This window comes from Nerophis ophidion, linkage group LG26 (assembly GCF_033978795.1).
Source record: "Nerophis ophidion isolate RoL-2023_Sa linkage group LG26, RoL_Noph_v1.0, whole genome shotgun sequence".
Taxonomy (NCBI): domain Eukaryota; kingdom Metazoa; phylum Chordata; class Actinopteri; order Syngnathiformes; family Syngnathidae; genus Nerophis; species Nerophis ophidion.
In genome coordinates this window covers 2917775-2944828 of record NC_084636.1, presented here as the reverse complement: position 1 = coordinate 2944828, position 27054 = coordinate 2917775, and the positions used below count along the sequence as shown (strand labels likewise).

The 27054-nt window shown below is 42.2% G+C and overlaps 1 protein-coding gene across 1 annotated transcript in view; it reads left to right on the top strand.

Moving 5' to 3' along the window:
- The window catches only part of szt2 (SZT2 subunit of KICSTOR complex), a 222500-nt gene that overhangs the window by 148533 nt on the left and 46913 nt on the right, over window positions 1-27054 (top strand). Inside the window, exons 51-59 of the mRNA XM_061887771.1 lie at window positions 2896-3083; window positions 3158-3318; window positions 3374-3471; window positions 3537-3669; window positions 7423-7553; window positions 15264-15302; window positions 18196-18317; window positions 18381-18566; window positions 26348-26603. Of these exons, the coding sequence (XP_061743755.1) occupies window positions 2896-3083; window positions 3158-3318; window positions 3374-3471; window positions 3537-3669; window positions 7423-7553; window positions 15264-15302; window positions 18196-18317; window positions 18381-18566; window positions 26348-26603 (1314 nt within the window). The remainder of the gene's footprint in view (window positions 1-2895; window positions 3084-3157; window positions 3319-3373; window positions 3472-3536; window positions 3670-7422; window positions 7554-15263; window positions 15303-18195; window positions 18318-18380; window positions 18567-26347; window positions 26604-27054) is intronic.

The window sequence follows — 27054 nt, the reverse complement described above, 5'->3', positions numbered from 1 at the left end:
CTTTGCAAGAGTGACATTAAGTTGCAATTACAGTTACAAGTCCAAGAAAGTTAAATGGCAGTAGTTTAGTTTTTGTTGTGCCCTGAAAAGTGTTAACACTGTAAGTGTTGTACTTATTACACACCAACGGTTTGATTGCAACGTGCATCTTACTTGTTGTTTTCATTAACATATTTTTAGGTGTTTAAAACTGCAGGTTAATTGGCCTATGCTAATCAGTAGCATCTCAATAGCAAAGCCAATTAATGTTAGCCTCAAGCTAGCACGTCTTTGGAAAACGTTTACCTACGTTAGAGGACTTTTTGAGTCATTGAAAATTGCAACACAACCTGGAGATAGTTGTTTAAGTGGTCTGCTCTCAGTGCTGCTGCAGTGATCAACAGGTGTGAACGTAACTTGGCACTGGTGGATGTGACGTGAATTGGTGCCCGTAGAAACCATGCCAAAAAAAAAAAGTATTTATTTCTATTAGCATATTATATGAAATCCCAATGTATCCATCCATCCATCCATTTTCTACCGCTTATTCCCTTTCGGGGTCGCGGGGGGCGCTGGCGCCTATCTCAGCTACAATCGGGTAAGATAAATAATTCATAAACGGATGAAAAGCTTTTCTGCATGTGGTGACATTGCTGGTTTTACGAGCAGAGGAGCGCATTCGGCAGCGCGCGCACACAGAGTACTTACAAGCAGACAGAGTGTGGAAACAGAAAACGGAGAATGGACGCATTTTGGTGTAAAAAGTAAAGATAGAGGTGAAGTTATAACACTGAAACACCCTCAGGAAGAGCTGCTTTAAGACATGGCTAGCTAGCTAGCGGCTAATGTCCATACACAGTGTTTTAGCTACTTCTAAATCACTAATCCTCGTTGCTATGGCTACAAAGTAAGTTTCTTACAAGCATCATTATCACTGCAGCTCGCATGCATGAATGTAAACAAATGCCAGTGACATCCACTGTAATGATACCAAGTACAATTACGTATCTCATCGATACTACTATGATTACATCGATATTTTTTATCGTCACAAAATCTTTTTTCCTTTTTTAAAAATACATATTATGTTTATAAAGTCAGGAAATATGTCCCTGGACACATGAGGACTTTGAATATGACCAATGTATGATCCTGTAACTACTTGGTATCGGATCGATACCTAAATGTGTGGTATCATCCAAAACTAATGTCAAGTATCAAAGAAGAGAAGAATAAGTGATTATTACATTTTAACAGAAGTGTAGATAGAACATGTTAAAACAGAAAATAAGCAGATATTAACATTAAATGAACAAGTAGATTAATAATCAATTTTTACAGTTTGTCCCTCATAATGTGTACAAAATAATAGGTGTATAAATGACACAATATGTTACTGCAGAGTCTTTTTTTGTTTACTTACTACTAAAAGACAAGTTGTCTAGTATGTTCAACATTTTATTTAAGGACTAAATGACAATAATAAACATATGTTTCATGTACACTAAAAATTTTTGTTAGAATAAAGTCAATAATGACATTTTTAGTGGTCCCCCTTTTTTTCTTTTTTGAAAAGTATCAAAATACATTTTGTACTAAAATATTGGTATCGGGACAACCCTAGGGTGGGTCTATACATACATCGACTGTAACAATACCAAGTACAAGTGCCATACATAGTTTGTACTACAATGATTACATCGATATTTTTTATCATCACTCAATCTTTTGTCTTTTTTTTATTGTTTATAAAGTCAGGAAATATTGAATAAGACCAATGTATGATCCTGTAACTACTTGGTATCGCATCGATACCGAACTTTGTGGTATTACCAAAACTAATGTAAAGTATCAAAGAAAAGAAGAATAAGTGATTATTATATTTTAACAGAAGTGTAGATAGAACATGTAAAACAGAAAATAGCGCGACACCTACCCTTTACATCAGTATTTCTTCATCAGTATTGGTTTATTAGGGATTATATTTTATTGTTTGATCCTGTAACTACTTGGTATCCGATCGATACGTAAATGTATGGTATCATCCAAAACTAATGTCGAGTATCAAAGAAGAGAAGAATAAGTGATTATTACATTTTAACAGAAGTGTAGATAGAACATGTTCAAACAGCACGACACCTACCCTTTACATCAGTAATTTTAACCATATTATTACTGGTGTATTAGGTATTATATTTTATTGTATTGTATGATCCTGTAACTACTTGGTATCGGATCAATACCTAAATGTGTGGTATCATCCAGAACTAATGTCAAGTATCAAAGAAGAGAAGAATAAGTGATTATTACATTTTAACAGAAGTGTAGATAGAACATGTTCAAACAGCATGACACCTACCCTTTACATCAGTAATTTTAACCATATTATTACTGGTGTATTAGGTATTATATTTTATTGTATTGTATGATCCTGTAACTACTTGGTATCGTATCAATACCAAAATGTGTGGTATCATCCAAAACTAATGTCAAGTATCAAAGAAGAGAAGAATAAGTGATTATTACATTTTAACAGAAGTGTAGATAGAACATGTTCAAACAGAAAATAAGCAGATATTAACAGTAAATGAACAAGTAGATTAATAATCCATTTTTACAGTTTGTCCCTCATAATGTGTACAAAATAATCGGTGTATAAATGACACAATATGTTACTGCAGACTAATTAGGAGTCTTTGTTTGTTTACTTACTACTAAAAGACAATTTGTCTAGTATGTTCAACATTTTATTGAAGGACTAAATGACAATAATAAACATATGTTTCATGTACACTAACATGTTTTGTTTAAGTGAAGCAAATAATGACATTTTTTGTGGTGCCCTTTATTTAGAAAAGTCTCAAAATACATTGGTACCGGGACAACAGTACTATAAAATATTGTTGTGATGTCCAGGCCTGTTGAGTCCGGCTGAGGTGAAGGAGGTGAAGGACAGTCCCAGACAACGTAGCGGGTCGCGGGTCTTTAAAAGCAGCCCCTCCCCCATCACCTTGACGCAGAGCGGCGCCATGACGGGGCCCGGCACGCCCGAGTCCACTACCCCCACCGGGAAGAGCACACGCCGCAGCTTCTGGGACATACTGGTCAGTTCCGTGGAGGCCTTGCTGCCGCGCTCCTCGCCCGGGTGTGGTTGATAAATCCCCGTTGTCCCCGCCAGAGTAAGCCCGACTCTTCGGAGTTGGGAAGCCCGAAGACGACCGACGACATCGTACAAGAGCGAGGAGAGGAGGGACGCGTGGCCCGGCGCAGGCACAAGACGGAGAGCGTGAAGCGACAGTGGACCCAGGAGGGAGTCAGCGAGCTGGATTACCCTCTCAGGTTTGGAATTGTCCAACATGATCCTTGTTCCGTGCTGACCTGCGGACTCCCTCAGGAGGCAGGCGTGCCAGCTGGAGGAGGGCGACGCCGGCGCCCTGCATCCCGTCTACCAGCTCACCTGCCAGCCGTGGATCGCCTTCATGGCCCAGCTGGGTACTCTTGACTCGTTCTCCCCCAAGTCAGGAGGCGTTTTCTGACCAAGGTCTGCTTGGACACAGGCTGCCCCTCCATTCAGCACTGCACGGCCCAGATCGCCTCTCACTTCCTGCTGCCGTCCCTTCTGGCCGAGTTGGTGGGTCTGGTCGGATCCCTGGCCAGCGACACCAGTGTCAAGATCTTTGCCAGGACAAGGTGAGCCTGCATGCAGGTGTCCTGATCCTAATGCCACCTTCCCTTTACCTCGGAAGTCGGAGCGTTCCAGTTACCATTTCTCACACTATTATGTTAGATCCACTATGGACTGGACTCTCACACTATTATGTTAGATCCACTATGGACTGGACTCTCTCACTATTATGTTAGATCCACTATGGACTGGACTCTCACACTATTATGTTAGATCCACTATGGACTGGACTGTCACTATTATGTTAGATCCACTATGGACTGGACTCTCACACTATTATGTTAGATCCACTATGGACTGGACTCTCACACTATTATGTTAGATCCACTATGGACTGGACTCTCACACTATTATGTTAGATCCACTATGGACTGGACTCTCTCACTATTATTTTAGATCCACTATGGACTGGACTCTCACACGATTATGTTAGATCCACTATGGACTGGACTGTCACTATTATGTTAGATCCACTGTGGACTGGACTCTCACACTATTATGTTAGATCCACTATGGACTGGACTCTCACACTATTATGTTAGATCCACTATGGACTGGACTCTCACACTATTATGATAGATTCACTATGGACTGGACTCTCACACTATTATGTTAGATCCACTATGGACTGGACTCTCACACTATTATGTTAGATCCACTATGGACTGGACTCACACACTATTATGTTAGATCCACTATGGACTGGACTCACACTATTATGTTAAATCCACTATGGACTGGACTCTCACACTATTGTGTTGGATCCACTATGGACTGGACTCTCACTATTATGTTAGATCCACTATGGACTGGACTCACACTATTATGTTAGATCCACTATGGACTGGACTTTCACACTATTATGTTAGATCCACTATGGACTGGACTCTCACTATTATGTTAAACCCACAATGGACTGGAATTTCACACTATTATGTTAGATCCACTAAGGACTGGACTCTCACTATTATGTTAGATCCACTATGGACTGGACTCACACTATTATGTTAGATCCACTATGGACTGGACTTTCACACTATTATGTTAGATCCACTATGGACTGGACTCTCACTATTATGTTAAATCCACTATGGACTGGACTCTCACACTATTGTGTTGGATCCACTATGGACTGGACTCTCACTATTATGTTAGACCCACAATGGACTGGAATTTCACACTATTATGTTAGATCCACTATGGACTGGACTCTCACTATTATGTTAAATCCACTATGGACTGGACTCTCACACTATTGTGTTGGATCCACTATGGACTGGACTCTCACTATTATGTTAGATCCACTATGGACTGGACTCACACTATTATGTTAGATCCACTATGGACTGGACTCTCACACTATTATGTTAGATCCACTATGGACTGGACTCTCACTATTATGTTAGACCCAATATGGACTGGACTCTCACACTATTATGTTAGATCCACTATGGACTGGACTCTCACACTATTATGTTAGATCCACTATGGACTGGACTCTCACACTATTATGTTAGTTCCAGTAAATATTGATTAATTGATTGATTGATCAGCAGGTACCAGAAGGTAAGAAAAGTTGGTTTTGCATAATATTGCAAAACAAAACACCAGATAATATGTCTGCTAATGGGTCCTTATACACACACCATCGTTATACTTGTATCTCGAACTATAATAGTCGTAATGTGCCGACAAACCATCAAGCTGTGCGTCTTCAAAGTCGTACTAAAAACATTTTTACAGATTTTCGATTTTCAATGGAACGTTCAAAGTTTTACTGTTGTTTGCTGGCGTCATATTGCAGTCTACACGTATCTCTTATGTGTGACTGCCATCTACTGGTCACACTTATCATTACACCATGTACCAAATACAATTGTTTCGTGTCAGGTTCAAACATTGATGACGTCTATTAAACAGACAAGAAGCAAGGAATCATGCAGAGACAGAGTTCAACTTGGCTCAAATGAGGTGAGACGTATTGGGCTGTATACTCGTAACAGATCCTAACTACGCTCTAAAGTCCAGCCCACGTGCTCCTCTATATGACTATTAATGAAATGCAAATGTGCTGCCACTCGTGATATGGCCCTCTCTCTGCTCTGTCTGTGTCACCAATCAATCAATCAATGTTTATTTATATAGCCCCAAATCACAAATGTCTCAAAGGACTGCACAAATCATTACGACTACAACATCCTCGGAAGAACCCACAAAAGGGCAAGGAAAACTCACACCCAGTGGGCAGGGAGAATTCACATCCAGTGGGACGCCAGTGACAATGCTGACTATGAGAAACCTTGGAGAGGACCTCAGATGTGGGCAACCCCCCCCCCTCTAGGGGACCGAAAGCAATGGATGTCGAGCGGGTCTAACATGATACTGTGAAAGTTCAATCCATAGTGGCTCCAAGACAGCAGTGAGAGTCCCGTCTACAGGAAACCATCTCAAGCGGATCAGCAGCGTAGAGATGTCCCCAACCGATACAGGCGAGCGGTCCATCCTGGGTCCCGACGAGCGGTCCATCCTGGGTCTCGACTCTGGACAGTCAGTACTTCATCCATGGTCATCGGACCGGACCCCCTCCACAAGGGAGGGGGGGACATAGGAGAAAGAAAAGAAGCGGCAGATCAACTGGTCTAAAAAGGAGGTCTATTTAAAGGCTAGAGTATACAGATGAGTTTTAAGATGAGACTTAAATGCTTCTACTGAGGTAGCATCTCGAACTGTTACCGGGAGGGCATTCCAGAGTACTGGAGCCCGAACGGAAAATGCTCTATAGCCCGCAGACTTTTTTTGAGCTCTAGGAATCACTAACAAGCCGGAGTCTTTTGAACGCAGATTTCTTGCCGGGACATACGGTACAATACAATCGGCAAGATAGGCTGGAGCTAGACCGTGTAGTATTTTATACGTAAGTAGTAAAACCTTAAAGTCACATCTTAAGTGCACAGGAAGCCAGTGCAGGTGAGCCAGTATAGGTATATATGTATGTATATATGTATATAAAGGTATATACAGTATAGGTATATATGTATGTATATATGTATATAAAGGTATATACAGTATAGGTATATATGTATGTATATATGTATATAAAGGTATATACAGTATAGGTATATATGTATGTATATATGTATATAAAGGTATATACAGTATAGGTATATATGTATGTATATATGTATATAAAGGTATACACAGTACAGGCGTAATATGATCAAACTTTCTTGTTCTTGTCAAAAGTCTAGCAGCCGCATTTTGTACCAACTGTAATCTTTTAATGCTAGACATGGGGAGACCCGAAAATAATACGTTACAGTAATCGAGACGAGACGTAACAAACGCATGGATAATGATCTCGGCGTCTTTAGTGGACAAAATGGAGCGAATTTTAGCGATATTACGGAGATGAAAGAAGGCCGTTTTAGTAACGCTTTTAATGTGTGACTCAAAGGAGAGAGTTGGGTCGGTACTCGATGTCGGTACTCGATGTTCGGCCTCGGCAGTCAGCAGGCCGATTCAGGGTCTGAAAACACTGATATGAGACGACTGGCTTTGCACAGTACATCTTCAGCACAATTGATAATAACTATAGTAACGGCCCTTAAGCATAAGCGTTGTGTGATAATATATACATAATTATTCTAACATTTCGAGGTCGGTAAGCACGCCCAGAATTAGGCTCCATCCTCAACATGCCAAAGCAAGGTTGATAGTCAGAATGTGTTTGAATATTCCAAGTTGATGTCTCTGCCCAGCTGCCCAGCCGCTGGAGACATCTTTGTGCCTTCCAACCTGCTCCAAAACCTCTGGCAGCGTCCTGAGGCTTCCAGAAGCTTCATTCTGGTGGGGAGGAATTTCCACCAGTGGCACTGCAGCACAGAGCAAGGTAACCTTCCTCCCTTTTTATTTAAAGACTCGTTGCAAGAACTCTTCATGTTTTGTTAGACGATACCTTTAAATGATCTTTGGAACTTATTTGACTACGGACAGCAGTTAACTGCTTTTTATGCTTCTTTGTCAGGTAAGAATGTTAAAATGTGACTTGAAATGATTAACAACGGCCACAGTTTGACCCTGTAAGCCAGTGTTTTTCAACCTTGTCTGAGCCAAGGCACATTTTTGGCGTTGAAAAAAATGCGGAGGCACACCACCAGCAGAAATCATTCAAAAAAACAAACTCGGTTGACAGTAAAAAGTTGTCACAATTGTTGGATATGACTTTAAAGCATAAGCATGCATGCATGACTATAGCTCTTGTCTCAAAGTAGGTGTACTGTCACATCACACCCTGACTTATTTGCACTTTTTTGCTCTTCTCCGGTGTGTAGTCTTGCCTTTTCTTTTTTATTGGTATTTTCCTGTAGCAGTTTCATGTCTTTGAGCCGTATTTCCCGCATCTACTTTGTTTTACCGAGAATATTTCAGTTGTTTTTATCCTTTTTTGTGGGGACATTGTCGATTTTCATGTTTGGATGTACTCTGTGGACGCCATCTTTGCTCCACAGTAAGTCTTTGCTGTCGTCCAGCATTCTGTTTTTGTTTACTTTGTAGCCAGTTCAGTTTTAGTTTAGTTCCGCATAGTCTTCCCTAAGCTTTAATGCCTTTTCTTAGGGGCACTTACCTTTTGTTTATGTTTGGTTTAAGCATTAGACACCTTTTTACCTGCACGCTGTATCCCACATCTACAAAGCAATTAGCTACCTGCTGCCACCTACTGATATGGAAGAGTATTACAAGGTTACTCTGCTGACACTCAACAACAACACATCATTTGCAGACTTTAATTACTGGTTTGCAAAAAATGTTTTACCCCAAACAGGTGAAATTAGATCATCTGCCTGTATCTCACGGCTCACTAGTGTGCCGCGGCACAGTGGTTGAAAAACACTGCGGTAGATGATTATTTTATAAATTGATTTTTATTCTTGTTCAATAAATAGATCTTTTTGTCTGAATTTGTGTAAATGAAACAAGCATGAAGGCTTTGATGTCAGTGTACAGTGTGTGCTTCTTTTGTCTTCATTTTTATATACATATATATGTCTATGTATATATATTTATATATATGTATATGTATGCATGTGTGTGTATATATGTGTATATATTTGTGTGTTTATATGTATATATATATATACATATATGTATATATATGTGTATATGTATGTATATATATGTGTATATGTATATGAGTACATATATATGTGTATATATATACACATATATGTATATATATGTGTGTATATGTATGTATATACATGTGTATATGTATGTGTATATATATATATGTATATGAGTACATATATGTATATGTGTATATATATACACATACATATGTATATATAAATATGTGTACATATATATATGTATATATGTATATATATATATATACACATACATATATATATATATATATATGTATATATATATGTATATATGTATATATATATATATGCGTATATATATATGTGTGTATATATATATATATGTGTGTGTGTGTGTGTGTGTGTGTCTTAAAGGGGAACTATGCTTTTTTATTTTTTTTATTTTGTCTGGTATTTACAACCCTTATGTTAGACAAGAACACATCTTTTTCTTTTGGAATGCATTCTAAGTCGTAAAATACAGCAAGCACGAGGTGGCCAACAATGCAGCTAACTTCAAAGTCCCCTAAAAAAGCGACCTGAATTTTAACCAAGTATTAGCAATATTGTTATTATAAGGGCTGACGCAGACAAACTATTTTCACAGAGAGCAAACTTTGACATGTTGAGCTGCTGTGTCGCATCTGAGCTGGTGACAGTTCATTTAAATAAATAAATAAATGGGTTGTACTTGTATAGCGCTTTTCTACCTTCAAGGTACTCAAAGCGCTTTGACACTACTTCCACATTTACCCATTCACACACACATTCACACACTGATGGAGGAAGCTGCCATGCAAGGCGCCAACCAGCACCCATCAGGAGCAAGGGTGAAGTGTCTTGCTCAGGACACAACGGACGTGACGAGGTTGGTACTAGGTGGGAATTGAACCAGGGACGCTCGGGTTGCGCACAGCCACTCTCCCCACTGCGCCACGCCGTCCCTTTGAAATGATAAATCCAGCCTCTCACCAGCTTTGACATTCAGCTACTCGGAGACGGCGAAAAAAGCACGAAAACGGATGTATAAGATAGCAAATCATCAAGATTTTCAAATTCGAATAATAGGATATCGGGACTAATTTGGTGGATTTAAAGATTCCTTCTTTATAAATGTCAACCTGTTGGTATGGAATTGTAAATAGGCATTTTATAATTTGTATTCTACTGAATTCCCCATGGGAACACTGTTCCCATGGGGCCCGGCCGGGCACAGCCCGAAGAGGCAACGTGGGTCACCCCTCCAATGGGCTCACCACCCATAGCAGGGGCCATAGAGGTCGGGTGCATTGTGAGCTGGGCGGCAGCCGAAGGCAGGGCACTTGGCGGTCCGATCCTCGGCTACAGTAGCTAGCTCTTGGGACGTGGAACGTCACGTCACTGGGGGGGAAAGAGCCTGAGCTAGTGCGCGAAGTCGAGAAATTCCGGCTGGATATAGTCGGACTCACTTCGACGCACAGCGAGGGCTCTGGAACCACTTCTCTCGAGAGGGATTGGACCCTCTTCCACTCTGGCGTTGCCGACAGTGAGAGGCGACGGGCTGGGGTGGCAATTCTTGTTTCCCCCCGGCTCAAAGCCTGTACGTTTGAGTTCAACCCGGTGGACGAAAGGGTAGCCTCCCTCCGCCTTCGGGTGGGGGGACGGGTCCTGACTGTTGTTTGCGCTTACGCACCAAACGGCAGTTCAGAGTACCCACCCTTTTTGGGTACACTCGAGGGAGTACTGGAGAGTGCTCCCCCGGGTGATTCCCTTGTTCTGCTGGGGGACTTCAACGCTCATGTTGGCAACGACAGTGAAACCTGGAGAGGCGTGATTGGGAAGAATGGCCGCCCGGATCTGAACCCGAGTGGTGTTTTGTTATTGGACTTTTGTGCTCATCACAGTTTGTCGATAACAAACACCATGTTCAAACATAAGGGTGTCCATATGTGCACTTGGCACCAGGACACCCTAGGCCGCAGTTACATGATCAACTTTGTAGTTGTGTCATCGGATTTGCGGCCTCATGTTTTGGACACTCAAGTGAAGAGAGGGGCGGAGCTTTCTACCGATCACCACCTGGTGGTGAGTTGGCTGCGATGGTGGGGGAGGATGCCGGACAGACTTGGGAGGCCCAAACGCATTGTGAGGGTCTGCTGGGAACGTCTGGCAGAGTCTCCTGTTAGACAAAGTTTCAATTCCCACCTCCGGAGGAACTTTGAACATGTCACAAGGGAGGTGCTGGACATTGAGTCCGAGTGGACCATGTTCCGCACCTCTATTGTCGAGGCGGCAGATCGGAGCTGCGGCCGCAAGGTAGTTGGTGCCTGTCGGGGCGGCAATCCTAAAACCCCTTGGTGGACACCAGCGGTGAGGGATGCCGTCAAGCTGAAGAAGGAGTCCTATCGGGTCCTTTTGGCTCATAGGACTCCGGAGGCAGTGGACAGGTACCGACAGGCCAAGCGGTGTGCAGCTTCAGCGGTCGCGGAGGCAAAAACTCGGACATGGGAAGAGTTCGGGGAAGCCATGGAAAACGACTTCCGGACGGCTTCGAAGCGATTCTGGACCACCGTCCGCCGCCTCAGGAAGGGGAAGCAGTGCACTATCAACACCGTGTATGGTGCGGATGGTGTTCTGCTGACCTCGACTGCGGATGTTGTGGATAGGTGGAAGGAATACTTCGAAGACCTCCTCAATCCCACCAACACGTCTTCCTATGAGGAAGCAGTGCCTGGGGAATCTGTGGTGGACTCTCCTATTTCTGGGGCTGAGGTCGCTGAGGTAGTTAAAAAGCTCCTCGGTGGCAAGGCCCCAGGGGTGGATGAGATCCGCCCGGAGTTCCTTAAGGCTCTGGATGCTGTGGAGCTGTCTTGGTTGACAAGACTTTGCAGCATCGCGTGGACATCGGGGGCGGTACCTCTGGAGTGGCAGAGCGGGGTGGTGGTTCCTCTCTTTAAGAAGGGGGACCGGAGGGTGTGTTCCAACTATCGTGGGATCACACTCCTCAGCCTTCCCGGTAAGGTTTATTCAGGTGTACTGGAGAGGAGGCTACGTCGGATAGTCGAACCTCGGATTCAGGAGGAACAGTGTGGTTTTCGTCCTGGTCGTGGAACTGTGGACCAGCTCTATACTCTCGGCAGGGTTCTTGAGGGTGCATGGGAGTTTGCCCAACCAGTCTACATGTGCTTTGTGGACTTGGAGAAGGCATTCGACCGTGTCCCTCGGGAAGTCCTGTGGGGAGTGCTCAGAGAGTATGGGGTATCGGACTGTCTTATTGTGGCGGTCCGCTCCCTGTACGATCAGTGCCAGAGCTTGGTTCGCATTGCCGGCAGTAAGTCGAACACATTTCCAGTGAGGGTTGGACTCCGCCAAGGCTGTCCTTTGTCACCGATTCTGTTCATAACTTTTATGGACAGAATTTCTAGGCGCAGTCAAGGCGTTGAGGGGTTCCGGTTTGGTGACCGCAGGATTAGGTCTCTGCTTTTTGCAGATGATGTGGTCCTGATGGCTTCATCTGACCGGGATCTTCAGCTCTCATTGGATCGGTTCGCAGCCGAGTGTGAAGCGACCGGAATGAGAATCAGCACCTCCAAGTCCGAGTCCATGGTTCTCGCCCGGAAAAGGGTGGAGTGCCATCTCCGGGTTGGGGAGGAGACCCTGCCCCAAGTGGAGGAGTTCAAGTACCTAGGAGTCTTGTTCACGAGTGAGGGAAGAGTGGATGGTGAGATCAACAGGCGGATCAGTGCGGCGTCTTCAGTAATGCGGACGTTGTACCGATCCGTTGTGGTGAAGAAGGAGCTGAGCCGCAAGGCAAAGCTCTCAATTTACCGGTCGATCTACGTTCCCATCCTCACCTATGGTCATGAGCTTTGGGTCATGACCGAAAGGATAAGATCACGGGTACAAGCGGCCCAAATGAGTTTGGGTCTCTCCCTTAGAGATAGGGTGAGAAGCTCTGTCATCCGGGAGGAACTCAAAGTAAAGCCGCTGCTCCTCCACATGGAGAGGAGCCAGATGAGGTGGTTCGGGCATCTGGTCAGGATGCCACCCGAACGCCTCCCTAGGGAGGTGTTTAGGGCACGTCCAACCGGTAGGAGGCCACGGGGAAGACCCAGGACACGTTGGGAAGACTATGTCTCCCGGCTGGCCTGGGAACGCCTCGGGATCCCCCGGGAAGAGCTAGACGAAGTGGCTGGGGAGAGGGAAGTCTGGGCTTCCCTGCTTAGGCTGTTGCCCCCGCGACCCGACCTCGGATAAGCGGAAGATGATGGATGGATGGATTCTACTGAATTTTGTATATTATATGACGATGTATATTTTATTTTTATTATATTTTTGTCGCTGTCCATAAGCTGTACACTTCTAGGGATCACTCTGATATCAAAAAAAGAAACGATAATGTCACATAAAATTGTCTTTAAATAAATAAACACATAAAAATAAAATAAAATAAACTGAGCTCATCCTCCTCATATTTAGGCTAAAAAATATAAGGTGCTGGGTCATACTTTTCCCCCAAAATAGTTTTTGTTATATTCGCCGTCGTGTGCTTAAAATGAGCAAAAAACATAAATGTTACATGTTGTTATGAATGTGACTGATACTACATCACATATACACGCTACTTACAGCATGTTTGTGGAGGATTTTTAGAGAGATTTATGCAAAAGCCAAAAGCAGTGAAGTAGTCAGGTTGTGTAAAAGGTAAATAAAAATAGAATACAACAAATCCTTTTTAACTTATATTCAATTGAATAGACTGCAAAGACAAGATAGTTCATGTTCATACTGAGAAAGTTTTATGTTTTTGCAAATAATCATGAAGTTAGAATGTAATGTCAGCAACACATTGCAAAAAAGGCATTTTTACCAGTGTGTTTCATGGCCTTTCCTTTGAACAACACTCAGTGCAGGTTTGGGAACTGAGGAGACACATTTTTGAAGTGGAATTCTTTCCCATTCTTGCTTGATGTACAGCTTAAGTTTTTCAACAGTCTCCTGCCTCATATTTTGGCCTTCACACATTTTCAATGTCTGGACTACAGGCAGGCCAGTCTAGTACCCGCACTCTTTTACTACGAAGCCACGCTGTTGTAACACGTGGCTTGGCATTGTCTTGCTGAAATAAGCAGGGGCGTCCATGATAACGTTGATATGTTGCTCCAAAAGCTGTATGTACCTTTCAGCATTAATGGTACCTTCACAGATGTGTAAGTTACCCATGCCTTGGGCACTAATACACCCCCATACCATCACACATGCTGCCTTTTTAACTTTGTGCCTAGAATAATCCAGAATGTTATTTTCCTCTTTGGTCCGGAAGACACGACATCCACAGTTTCCAAATTTAATTTGAAATGTGGACTCGTGAGACCACAGAACACTTTTCCAATTTGTATCAGTCCATCTAAGATGAGCTTGGGTCCAGCGAAGCCGGCGGCGTTTCTGGGTGTTGTTGATAAATAGCTTTGGCTTTGCGTTGTGGATTTTTAAATTGCACTTACAGATGTAGCAATCTACTGTGGTTACAGACACTGGTTTTCTGAAATGTTCAGTCCATCTAAGATGAGCTCGGGTCCAGCGAAGCCGGCGGCGTTTCTGGGTGTTGTTGATAAATAGCTTTGGCTTTGCGTTGTGGATTTTTAAATTGCACTTGCAGATGTAGCAATGTACTGTGGTTACAGACACTGGTTTTCTGAAATGTTCAGTCCATCTAAGATGGGTCCAGCAAAGCCGGCGGCATTTCTGGGTGTTGTTGATAAATAGCTTTGGCTTTGCGTTGTAGATTTTTAAATTGCACTTACAGATGTAGCAATGTGCTGTGGTTACAGACACCGGTTTTCTGAAATGTTCCCGAGCACATGTGGTGATATCCTTTACACACTGACGCCGCTTTTTAATGCAGTACCGCCTGAGGGATTGAATGTCTGGAATATCATGGCTTACATGCAGTGATTTCTCCAGTTTTTCGTAACCTTTTGATGATATAACGGAGCGTAAATTCCTTGCAATAGCTGCTTGAGAAATATTGTCCTTAAACAATTTGCTCAGGCATTTGTTGACAAAGTGGTGACCTTCGCCCTGTCCTTGTTTGTGAACGAGTGAGCATTTCATGGAAGCTGCTTTTATACCCAATCATGGCACTCACCTGTTCACAATTAGCCTGTTCACCTGTGGGATAGTCCTAATAAGTGTTTGATGAGCATTCCTCAACATTTTTTTGTCTTTTTTGCCACTTGTGCCAGCTTTTTTGAAACTTGTTGCAGGCATCAAATTCCAAAAGAGCCCATATTTGCCAAAAGCCAGATAGTTTCTCGGTGTGAAGATGAAATATCTTGTCTGTGAGTGATAGAGAAGGTTGTGCAGTTCCTCTTCAACACACCTGTGTGCTTTTAACATCAGTTTGTGTTGCGCCTCGTCCTCTCTCTGTCCATGTCGGCCGTCTGTCCTGCGTGTGCGTCTCCTGTCGGACGCAGACCACACTTCCCAGGAGGAAAGCATGAACAGGTTCACACGTGAGTTTTTACTTTTCACTTTTTGTGTCCCGTCGCAATTAGGGTTGCAAAATTCTGGGAATATTCAAAGTTGGAAACTTTCCATGGGAATTAACAAGACTATATGGGAATTAATGAGAATTAACGGGAATTAATGCAAAATGAATGGGACTAAACATTGATTTCATTCCCATATACTCCCAGCTTCTCAGGCAAACCATATAGTTGATGTAGATGCACATATCGGCTCTTCACATTTACTTTACTAAAGAGAAGTGTGGGATTCTTCTCTTCTTGCCTTGTATGTATTTGACTTTATTAAATGTATTTATTTTATTATTTGGTGCAGCCGGGCCGGAGCAGGAGGGGATGGAAAGAGGAAAAAAGGAAGATAGCGGGAGCAAATAGTGGGGACAAGAGGAAGATAAAACAGAGAGACGACAATAACAACAATAGAGCAACATCAGCAAATAGGATATGTACAAATATGATGGCAAGGAAGCAGTTAACGAAATAAATAATAATACAGAAATGACAATTCCCATATAATCCCATTAATTCTTGTATACTGTATATTCCATTTAATTCCTATATATTCCCAGCAATTCCCATATATTCTCATTAATTCTTGTATATATTTTAATTCTTGTATATATTTTAATTCTTGTATATATTCCAATTCATTCCTATATATTCCAATTAATGTCCATATATTCCCATCAATTCCCATATATTCCCATTAATTTGCATATATTCCCATTAATTTGCATATATTCCCATTAATTTGCATATATTCCCATTAATTTGCATATATTCCCATTAATTCCCATATATTCCTATTAATTCACATATATTACCATTAATTCCCGTGTATATTCCCATTAATTCACATATATTCCCATTAATTTGCACATATTCCCATTAATTTGCATACATTCCCATTAATTCGCCTATATTCCCATTAATTCTTGTATATATTCCAATTCATTCCCATATATTCTAAATAATGTCCATATATTCCCATTAATTCCCATATATTCCCATTAATTCCAATATATATTCGTATTAATTATTGTATATATTCTAATTAATTCCCATATATTCCAATTAATTTCCATATATTCCCATTAATTCCCATATATTCCCATTAATTCACATATATTACCATTAATTCCCGTATATATTCCATTAATTCCCATATATTTCAATTAATCCCCATATATTCCAATTAATCCCCATATATTCCAATTTCCATATATTCCCATTAATTCCCATATATTCCCATCAATTCCGAAATATATTCCCATCAATTCCCATATATTCCCATTAATTCACATATATTATCATTAATTCCCGTATATATTCCCATTAATTCCCATAAATATTCCAATTAATTTCCATATATTCCAATTAACATGTATTCCCATTAATTCGCATATATTTTCATTAATTCACATATATTCCAATTAATCCCTGTATATTCCAATTTCCATATATTCCCATTAATTCCCATAATTTCCCATATATTCCCATTAATTCAAATATATTCCCATAAATATTCCAATTAATTTCCATACATTCACATTAATTCACATATATTCCCATTAATTCGCATATATTCCCATTAATTCACATTAATTCATATATATTCCTATTAATTCACATATATTCCCATTAATTCGCATATATTCCCATTAATTCACATTAATTCATATATATTCCTATTAATTCACATATATTCCCATTAATTCGCATATATTCCCATTAATTCACATTAATTCATATATATTCCCATTAATTCACATATATTCATATTAATTCATATACATTCCCATTAATTCACATATATGCACATTAATTCACATATATTCCCATTAATTCACATATATGCACATTAATTCCCATAAATATTCCAATTAATTTCCATATATTCCCATTAATTCGCATATATTCCCATTAATTCACATATATTCCCATTGACATATATTCCCATTAATTCACATTAATTCACATATATTCCCATTAATTTGCATGTATTCCCATTAATTCACATATATTCCCATTAATTCACATATATGCACATTAATTCACATATATTCCCATTAATTCACATATATGCACATTAATTCACATATATGCACATTAATTCACATATATGCACATTAATTCACATATATGCACATTAATTCACATATATTCCCATTAATTCACATATATGCACATTAATTCGCATATATTCCCATTAATTCACATATATTCCCATTGACATATATTCCCATTAATTCACATTAATTCACATATATTCCCATTAATTCGCATGTATTCCCATTAATTCCCATTAATTCACATATATGCACATTAATTCACATATATTCCCATTAATTCACATATATTCCCATTGACATATATTCCCATTAATTCACATTAATTCACATATATTCCCATTAATTCACATATATTCCCATTAATTTCCGTATATTCCCATTATTCCTGTATACATTTCAATTAATTTTTATATATTCCCATTAATTCCCATATATTCCCATTATTTCCCATATATTCCCATTATTTCCCATATAATCCGATTAATTCCTGTATATACTCCAATTCCCATATATTCCAATTAATTCCCTTATATTCCCGTATATTCCCATTAATTCCCATATATTCCCATTAATTCCTATGGACGGTGTCCAACTTTGAATACTCAAAAATGGTCATCATTTCCAAACTCCCCAAGCTTAACTTCCCGTGGTACATTTCCGGAAATGTACCAGAAATGTAGCAGAAACTTCCCACCCCTTTGCAACCTTAGTCGGAAGTGAAAGGTTGCCCCCTCCGTCCCTCCCTTCCCCTTCCCCGCCCCGCCCGCGTTGCTTCATCCCACCTTCCTGGGCCTTCTCGCTGTGTGCAGCTCACAAGGGCTTCCAGCGCTTCGAGGCCTCGGAGCAGCAGGGCGACGGCTCGGCCCCGGGCCCCGCCGGGTCAGCGGCGCCCCGACAGAGGTTCCTGCTCATCAGCATCCAGGACAAAAAGGTGCGTGATTAAGCATGCGGGGAGCGTCCTCGCGACCCCCACCTGACAGGCTTTGTCCAGCAGGTGACGCTGTACAGCTACAACTGGTCGGCGGAGCTGGGGGCCTCCCTGGGCGGCGAGCTGGTGCGACTGGTGAAGTGGCAGAACGCCAGGGCCCACGTGGTCCACTGCCTGCTCAGCCAGAAGATGGGCCTCTTCCACCACCACTGCTTCTCTGACGCCCCCCTGCACCACGTGGACTCCAAGCGGGTAGGACATCTTTACACTGTCACCCGCCTGCCATCTGCTCGCTGCTCACTGCTAGTTCAGGTGGAAGCAGCCTGTCAGCCCGGCATCTGGGTTTACTGCTGCGGGTCCCCGGGCCCCTGGCATGCAGCTGTTGTGTCCCCAGGAAGTCAAACCTCCTTCCTTTTGGAGTTGTAGCCGCCAAGTTCTTCAATCAAATCATTTTGCAGCGCGCAGAATATTTGCTTCAACTCTCTGTGTTTCTATACTGTTACATGTTAGCATTATATAGGTGAAAAAGCTAACATGCTAATATTAGCATGCTAACTGTCACATGCGCCAAGTACCAAAATACATTATTCTGTGCACACCTGTTTAAAATGCTATCGTGCCAACGCTAGCATGCATCAAGTACCCCGATATGGCTGAGGTATGTGGATAGAAATCTAGCTTTAACAAAAAAGTTAGCATCCCATTGTTAGCATGGCAACAGGTAGCAAATGTCAACAGTACAATGTCAACACCCTAATGTGTTTACCTGCTAAATAGGCAAAAAAAAGCTAACATGCTAATATTAGCATGCTAAAATGCTAACTGTCACATGCGCCAAGCACCAAAATACATTATTCTGTGCGTACCTGTTTAAAATGCTATCATGCCAACGCTAGCATGCATCAAGTACCCCAAAATGACTGAGGTGTGTAGATAGAAAATTAGATTTTTTTAAAAAAAACTAACATCCTTTTGTTGGCATGCTAACAGGTAGCATTTGTCATATAACAAAATATTTCATGCTGAGGTGTATGCCTGCAAAATAGGCTAAAAAAAAGGTAGCATGCTAAAATTAGCATGCTAAAATGCTAACTGTCACATGCACCAAAATACATTATTCTGTGTGTACCTGTTTAAAATGCTATCATGCCAACCCTAGCATGCATCAAGTACCCTGATATGACTGAGGTGTGTGGATATAAAATTAGCTTTAAAAAAAAAGTTAGCATCCTTTTGGTAACATGCTAACAGGTAGCATTTTTTCATACAACAAAATATTTCATGCTGAGGTGTATGCCTGCAAAATAGGCAAAAAAAAAGCTAGCATGCTAATATTATCATGCTAAAATGCTAACTGTCACATGCACCAAAATACATCGTTCTGTACATACCTGTTTAAAATGTTATGCCAACGCTAGCATGCATCAAGTACCCCATTATGACTGAGGTGTGTGGGTAGAAAATAAGCTTTAAAATAGCATCCTATTGTTAGCATGCTAACAGGTAACATTTGTCATGTAACAGAATATATCATGCTGAGGTGTATGCCTACAAAATAGGCAAAAAAAAAAAGCTAGCATGCTAATATTAGCATGCTAAAATGCTAACTGTCACATGCACCCAAATACTTTATTCTGTGCATACCTGTTTAAAATGCTATCATGCCAACGCTAGCATGCATCAAGTACCCCATTATGACTGAGGTGTGTACATAGAAAATAAGCTTTAAAATAGCATCCTGTTAGCATGCTAACAGGTAACATTTGTCATATAACAGAATATATCATGCTGAGGTGTATACCTGCAAAATAGGCACAGAAAAAAAATTCTAGCATGCTAAAATGCTAACTGTCACATGCACCAAAATACTTTTCTGTGCGTACCTGTTTAAAATGCTATCATGCCAACGCTAGCATGCATCAAGTACCCCATTATGACTGAGGTGTGTACATAGAAAATAAGCTTTAATATAGCATCTTATTGTTAGCATGCTAACAGGTAACATTTGTCATGTAACAGAATATATCATGCTAGGATGTATGCCTACAAAATAGGCAAAAAAAAAAGCTAGCATGCTAATATTAGCATGCAAAAATGTTAACTGTCACATGCACCAAAATACTTTATTCTGTGCGTACGTGTTTAAAATGCTATCATGCCAACGCTAGCATGCATCAAGTACCCCATTATGACTGAGGTGTGTAGATAGAAAATACGTAAAAAAAAATAAAAAACGCTTAGCATCCTATTGTTAACATGCTAACAGGTAGCATTTTTTCATATAACAAAATATTTCATGCTGAGGTGTATGCCTGAAAAATAGGCTAAAAAAAGGTAGCATGCTAATATTAGCATGCTAAAATGCTATCTGTCACATGCACCAAAATACATCGTTCCGTACATACCTGTTTAAAATGCTATCATGCCAACCCTAGCATGCATCAAGTACCCAAATATGACTGAGGTGTGTGGATAGAAAATTTAGCTTTAAAAAAAAATGTTAGCATCTTATTGTTTGCATGCTAACAGGTAGCAAATGTCAACAGTACAATGTCAACACTCTGAGGTGTATACCTGCTAAATAGGCAAAAAAGCTAACATGCTAATATTAGCATGCTAAAATGCTAACTGTCACATGCACCAAGTACCAAAATACATTATTCCGTGCGTACTTGTTAAAAATGCTATCATGCCAACGTTAGCATGCATCAAGTACCCAAATATGACTGAGGTGTGTACATAGAAAATAAGCTTAAAAAAAAACTATCATCCTATTGTTAGCATGCTAACAGGTAACATTTGTCATATAACAAAATATTTCATGCTAAGGTGTGTGTGCTGGCAAAATAGGCTTAATAAAAAGCTAGCATGCTAATATTAGCATGCTAAAATGCTAACTGTCACATGCACCAAAATACTTTATTCTGTACATACCTGTTTAAAATGCTATCATGCCAACCCTAGCATGCATCAACTACCCAAATATGACTGAGGTGTGAGAATAGAAAATTAGCTTTTTAAAAAAAAGTTAGCATCCTATTGTTAGCATGCTAACATGTAACATTGGTCATAGAACTAAATATGTCATGCTGAGGTGTATGCCGGCAAAATAGGCTAAAAAGCTAGCATGCTAATATTAGCATGTTAAAATGCTATGTGTAACATGCGCAAAATACTGAGGTATGTTACTCTGTGTGTACCTGTTTAAAATGCTATCATGCTAACACTAGCATGCACCAAGTACCCCAATATGACTGAGGTGTGCACCTAGAAAATTAGCTTTAAAAAAGATAGCATAATACTGTTGTTAGCATGCTAACCGGTAACTTTTGTCATGTAACAAATTATTTGATGCTGAGGTTTATGCCTGCAAAATGAGCAAAAAAGCTAGTGTCCAGTGTACCAGGATATGACTCATGAGGTGTACGGTGCTAAAATTGGCCAACAAAAAGGCTAGCATGATTACAGTTAGCATACTTAATGTACTAAGTTCTAACTCTGAGGTATATGCCGGTAAAATTGGCAAATAAAAGTTAGCATTTGTCAAATACCAAGTTATATGACTCTGAGGTGTACACATGCCAAATTAGCTTTAAAAAAGCTAGCATTAGCATGCTAACAGGTAACAAGTTATGACTCTGAGATGTACACATGTCAAATTAGCTAAAAAAAAGCAAAAAAAAAGCAGTTAGCATTAGAATGCTAACAGTTAGCAAATGTCACGTACCAAGTTATGACTGAGGTGTACGGCGGTAAAATTGGCTAAAAAAAAGTTAATATGAGTTAGCATGAGCGCATGCATGCAAAATTAACTTTAAAAAGCTAACATTAGCATGCTAACAGGTAACAAGTTATGACTCTGAGATGTACACATGTCAAATTAGCTAAAAAAAAGCATTTAGCATTAGCATGCTAACAGTTAGCAAATGTCACATACCAAGCTATGACTGAGGTGTATGGCGGTAAAATTGCCAAAAAAAAAAGTTAGCATGAGCGTATGCATGCAAAATTAACTTTAAAAAAAAGCTAGCATTAGCATGCTAACAGGTAACAAGTTATGACTTGAGATGTACACATGTCAAATTAGCTAAAAAAAAAAAGCAGTTAGCATTAGCATGCTAACAGTTAGCAAATGTCACGTCCTAAGTTTTGACTGAGGTGTACGGCGGTAAAATTGGCAAAAAAAAAGTTAGCATGAGCGTATGCATGCAAAATTAGCTAAAAAAATAAATAAAAAGAAGCTAGCATTATCATGCTAACTGTTAGCAAGTTTCACGTAAGAAGTTATGCCCCTGAGGTGTACGGCGGCAAGATTGGCAAAAATAAGTTAGCATCGGCCTAATACCAAGTTATATGATTCTGGGGTGTACGCATTCAAAATTGGCAAAAAAAAAAAAAAACATGTGTTAATTACCAATTTGGTAAAATTAGCTAATTCCGCGGGGAGTTTGTATGGCCCCTCCCACCTGCAAAGACATGCACCTGTGAATAAGCCCTCCCACCTCCAGAGACATGCACCTGGATGTATGGCCCCTCCCATCTCCAAAGACATGCACCTGGGGATAGGCCCCTCCCACCTCCAGAGACATGCACCTGGAGGTATGGCCCCTCCCATCTCCAAAGACATGCACCTGGGGATAGGCCCCTCCCACCTCCAGAGACATGCACCTGAGGATAGGCCCCTCCCACCTCCAGAGACATGCACCTGTGAATAAGCCCTCCCACTTCCAAAGACATGCACCTGAGGATAGGCCCCCCCCACCTCCAGAGACATGCACCTGGGGATAGGCCCCTCCCACCTCCAGAGACATGCACCTGGAGGTATGGCCCTTCCAGGCCCCTCCCACCTCCAGAGACAAGCACCTGGAGGTATGGCCCCTCCCACCTCCAAAGACATGCACCTGAGGACAGGCCCCTCCTACCTCCAAAGACATGCACCTGTGAATAAGCCCTCCCACTTCCAAAGACATGCACCTGGGGATAGGCCCCCCCCACCTCCAGAGACATGCACCTGGGAATAGGCCCCTCCCACCTCCAGAGACATGCACCTGGAGGTATGGCCCCTCCCACCTCCAAAGACATGCACCTGGAGGTATGGCCCCTCCCACCTCCAAAGACATGCACCTGGGGATAGGCCCTTCCCACCTCCAAAGACATGCACCTGTGAATAAGCCCTCCCACTTCCAAAGACATGCACCTGGGGATAGGCCCCCCCCCACCTCCAGAGACATGCACCTGTGAATAGGCCCCTCCCACCTCCAGAGACATGCACCTGGAGGTATGGCCCCTCCCACCTCCAAAGACATGCACCTGGAGGTATGGCCCCTCCCACCTCCAAAGACATGCACCTGGGGATAGGCCCCTCCCACCTCCAAAGACATGCACCTGGAGGTATGGCCCCTCCCACCTCCAAAGACATGCACCTGGGGATAGGCCCTTCCCACCTCCAAAGACATGCACCTGTGAATAAGCCCTCCCACTTCCAAAGACATGCACCTGGGGATAGGCCCCCCCCCACCTCCAGAGACATGCACCTGGGGATAGGCCCCTCCCACCTCCAGAGACATGCACCTGGAGGTATGGCCCCTCCCACCTCCAAAGACATGCACCTGGGGATTGGCCCCTCCCACCTCCAAAGACATGCACCTGGGGATAGGCCCCTCCCACCTCCAAAGACATGCACTTGGGGATAGGCCCCTCCCACCTCCAGAGACATGCACCTGGGGATAGGCCCCTCCCACCTCCAGAGACATGCACTTGGGGATAGGCCCCTCCCACTTCCAGAGACATGCACCTCGGAATAGGCCTCTCCCACCTCCAGAGACATGCACTTGGGGATAGGCCCATCCCACTTCCAGAGACATGCACCTGGGGATAGGCCCCTCCCACCTCCAAAGACATGCACCTGGGGATAGGCCCCTCCCACCTCCAAAGACATGCACCTGGGGATAGGCCCCTCCCACTTCCAAAGACATGCACCTGGGGGTAGGCCCCTCCCACCTCCAAAGACATGCACCTGGGGATAGGCCCCTCCCACTTCCAAAGACATGCACCTGGGGATAGGCCCCTCCCACTTCCAGAGACATGCACCTGGGGATAGGCCCCTCCCACCTCCAAAGACATGCACCTGGGGATAGGCCCCTCCCACCTCCAAAGACATGCACCTGGGGATAGGCCCCTCCCACCTCCAAAGACATGCACCTGAGTATAGGTTGATTGGCAACACTAAATGGTCCCTAGTGTGTGAATGTTGTCTGTCTATCTGTGTTGGCTCTGTGATGAGGTGGCGACTTGTCCAGGGTGTACGCTGCCTTCTGCCCGAATGCAGCTGAGATAGGCTCCAGCACCCCCCGCACCCCCAAAAGGGACAAGCGGTAGAAAAGGGATGGATGGATGGATGTCAGGGACCAAGTTACATGACTCCTAGGATCACGTGTAAGTTCCTCAACATGTTGAGATTTATTGGAGCAGCATCTTCCAGCCATTGCCCTTTAAGTGCCCCCCCCCCCCCCATGTCCCCCCCCCCTGCGGACATCGACAAAGCAAAAGCGAAAGAATAGCGTAAAAGTTGTCTTTTGCCTTCCCCCGCGATGACATCACGGCTAATGAGCAAGGACAGCAAGCAGAGTCAGAGCGGCAGAAAATTTGCCTGAACCGGCCTTCGTCTGTCAGGCCGTGACGGCGTGCATAAGGGAGACCGGTCTGAGCGCCTCCACCACTCGGGGGCACGCCGGCCCCCTCAGCTGCTCCGCTGAGCACGCCCGCCCCCAGCAGGACCGCAGCTCAGGGAGCTCAAAGTCACCATGGAGCGTGTGGGCGTGTCCACCACAACGGGGGCCCTCTCAACTAAAACCTGCTCAGTGGACTAGTGGTTAGAGTGTCCGCCCTGACATGGGTAGGTCGTGAGTTCGAACCCCGGCCGAGTCATACCGAAGACTAAAAAAATGGGAGCCATTATTCCCACGCATGGCACTCAGCATCAAGGCTTGGAAATGGGGGTTAAATCACCATAAATTATCATTAATGCTGCTCACTGCTCCCCTCACTATTCGACCCCTGGATCAAATGCATGGGACAGATTTCCCCACACTCAATGTGTGTGTGTGTGTGTGTGTGTGTGTGTGTGTGTGTGTGTGTGTGTGTGTGTGTGTGTGTGTGTGTGAGACAATCAGTGCTACTTTAACTTTAACACGGGCAAACTACACAAGTCAAAAAGCGGGACCCATATTTGCCTTTTTTAACTGATCTTCCAAGTAGCGTTATCATTGGAGGACTATTGTGAGTATATTTTAGCACTCGATGCATGCTGACATTAACATGCTATCATTTCGTAAACATTGAAGACAACGAGCAATCACCAATCTTAAAGTTTCCGTAGACCTGGGGTGTCCAAACTTTATCCACTGAGGGCCGCACACTAAAAAAATCAAAGCAAGCTGGGGGCCATTTTGACATTTTTTCATTTTAAAAACCAATATATATTTAGGTCTCCGGGGAACCCAAAGGGTTTTGGTCAAAAAAATATTAAAAATGTGTCATTATTCAGTATTCCATCCATCCATTTGCTACCGCTTATTCCCTTATTCAAGTTTTAAATCCCCAGATCAACATTAGGTCCATCTGTCAATATAATGATTTTAAAGATTTAAGTTGGATGCTCTTTTTGTCAAAGAAAACCCTGTTTTTTGATGGAAAAAAACACAAATATGCAATATATTTTTTGAAGTGGAATATTTGAGATTATATAATAATTGGAGCATTAAAAAGGTCAATAATTCATAACACCATTGATTTTAATTAAAAACAAATCACACTAAAATGATTGGAGATCCAAAAGGGTCCTACTCTTTAAAGTGTTAAAAAATAATTTAGCACTTCAGGTCAGCTTTGGCTCCTCAGCATTCACACGAAATGTCTACCGAGATTGTGTTTTTGAGTTCTTTGAAAAAAACTAATTAGTTTTACTTGAAGGTGACACCTCCCAATCCAAATCAGATAGGAGGCTGTAAATGTTGCATCTTCCTCCTCTCCAGGATCCCAACCCTTTCCTGGGGCCGGCCATGGAGCCCGACACGCTGCTGCGGAGCCCCGTTCCTCCGCGGCTCAGCAAGGAGCAAGGCAGGCTGTCGGGATCGGGCCGAAGTCTGGCTCCTCTCCACTTTCCCTCCGAGCTGCTGCCCTTCGACGAGGCTCTGAGGGACGTGTGCACCATCCGAGCCCTGATGGACGGCGACGCTGTGGCCCGACATGGAGGACAGCTCCTGGAGATCAAAGTGGCCGAGAGGAGAGGTTAGAGCGGGGGTGTCCTAACTTTTTCACTGAGTGTGTGCGTGCACGTGTGTGTGTGTGTGTGTGCGTGTGTGTGTGCGTGAGTGCACGCACACGTGTGTGTGTATATAATAATGTGTGTGTGTGTATGTGTATATTTATAAATGTGTGTGTATGTGTATGTATGTATATATATATATACATATATGTATGTATGTGTGTGCGTATATATATATATATATATATATATATACATACATACATACATATATATATATATACATATATATATATACATATACACAAAGGTGTATACACACGTGTGTATAAACTTGTATATGTATATATATATATATGTATGTATATATATATATATATATACATACACAAAAAATGTGTATATATACTGTGTATGAATATATATATATATATTTATATATATATATATATAATGTGTATAAATGTTTGTATA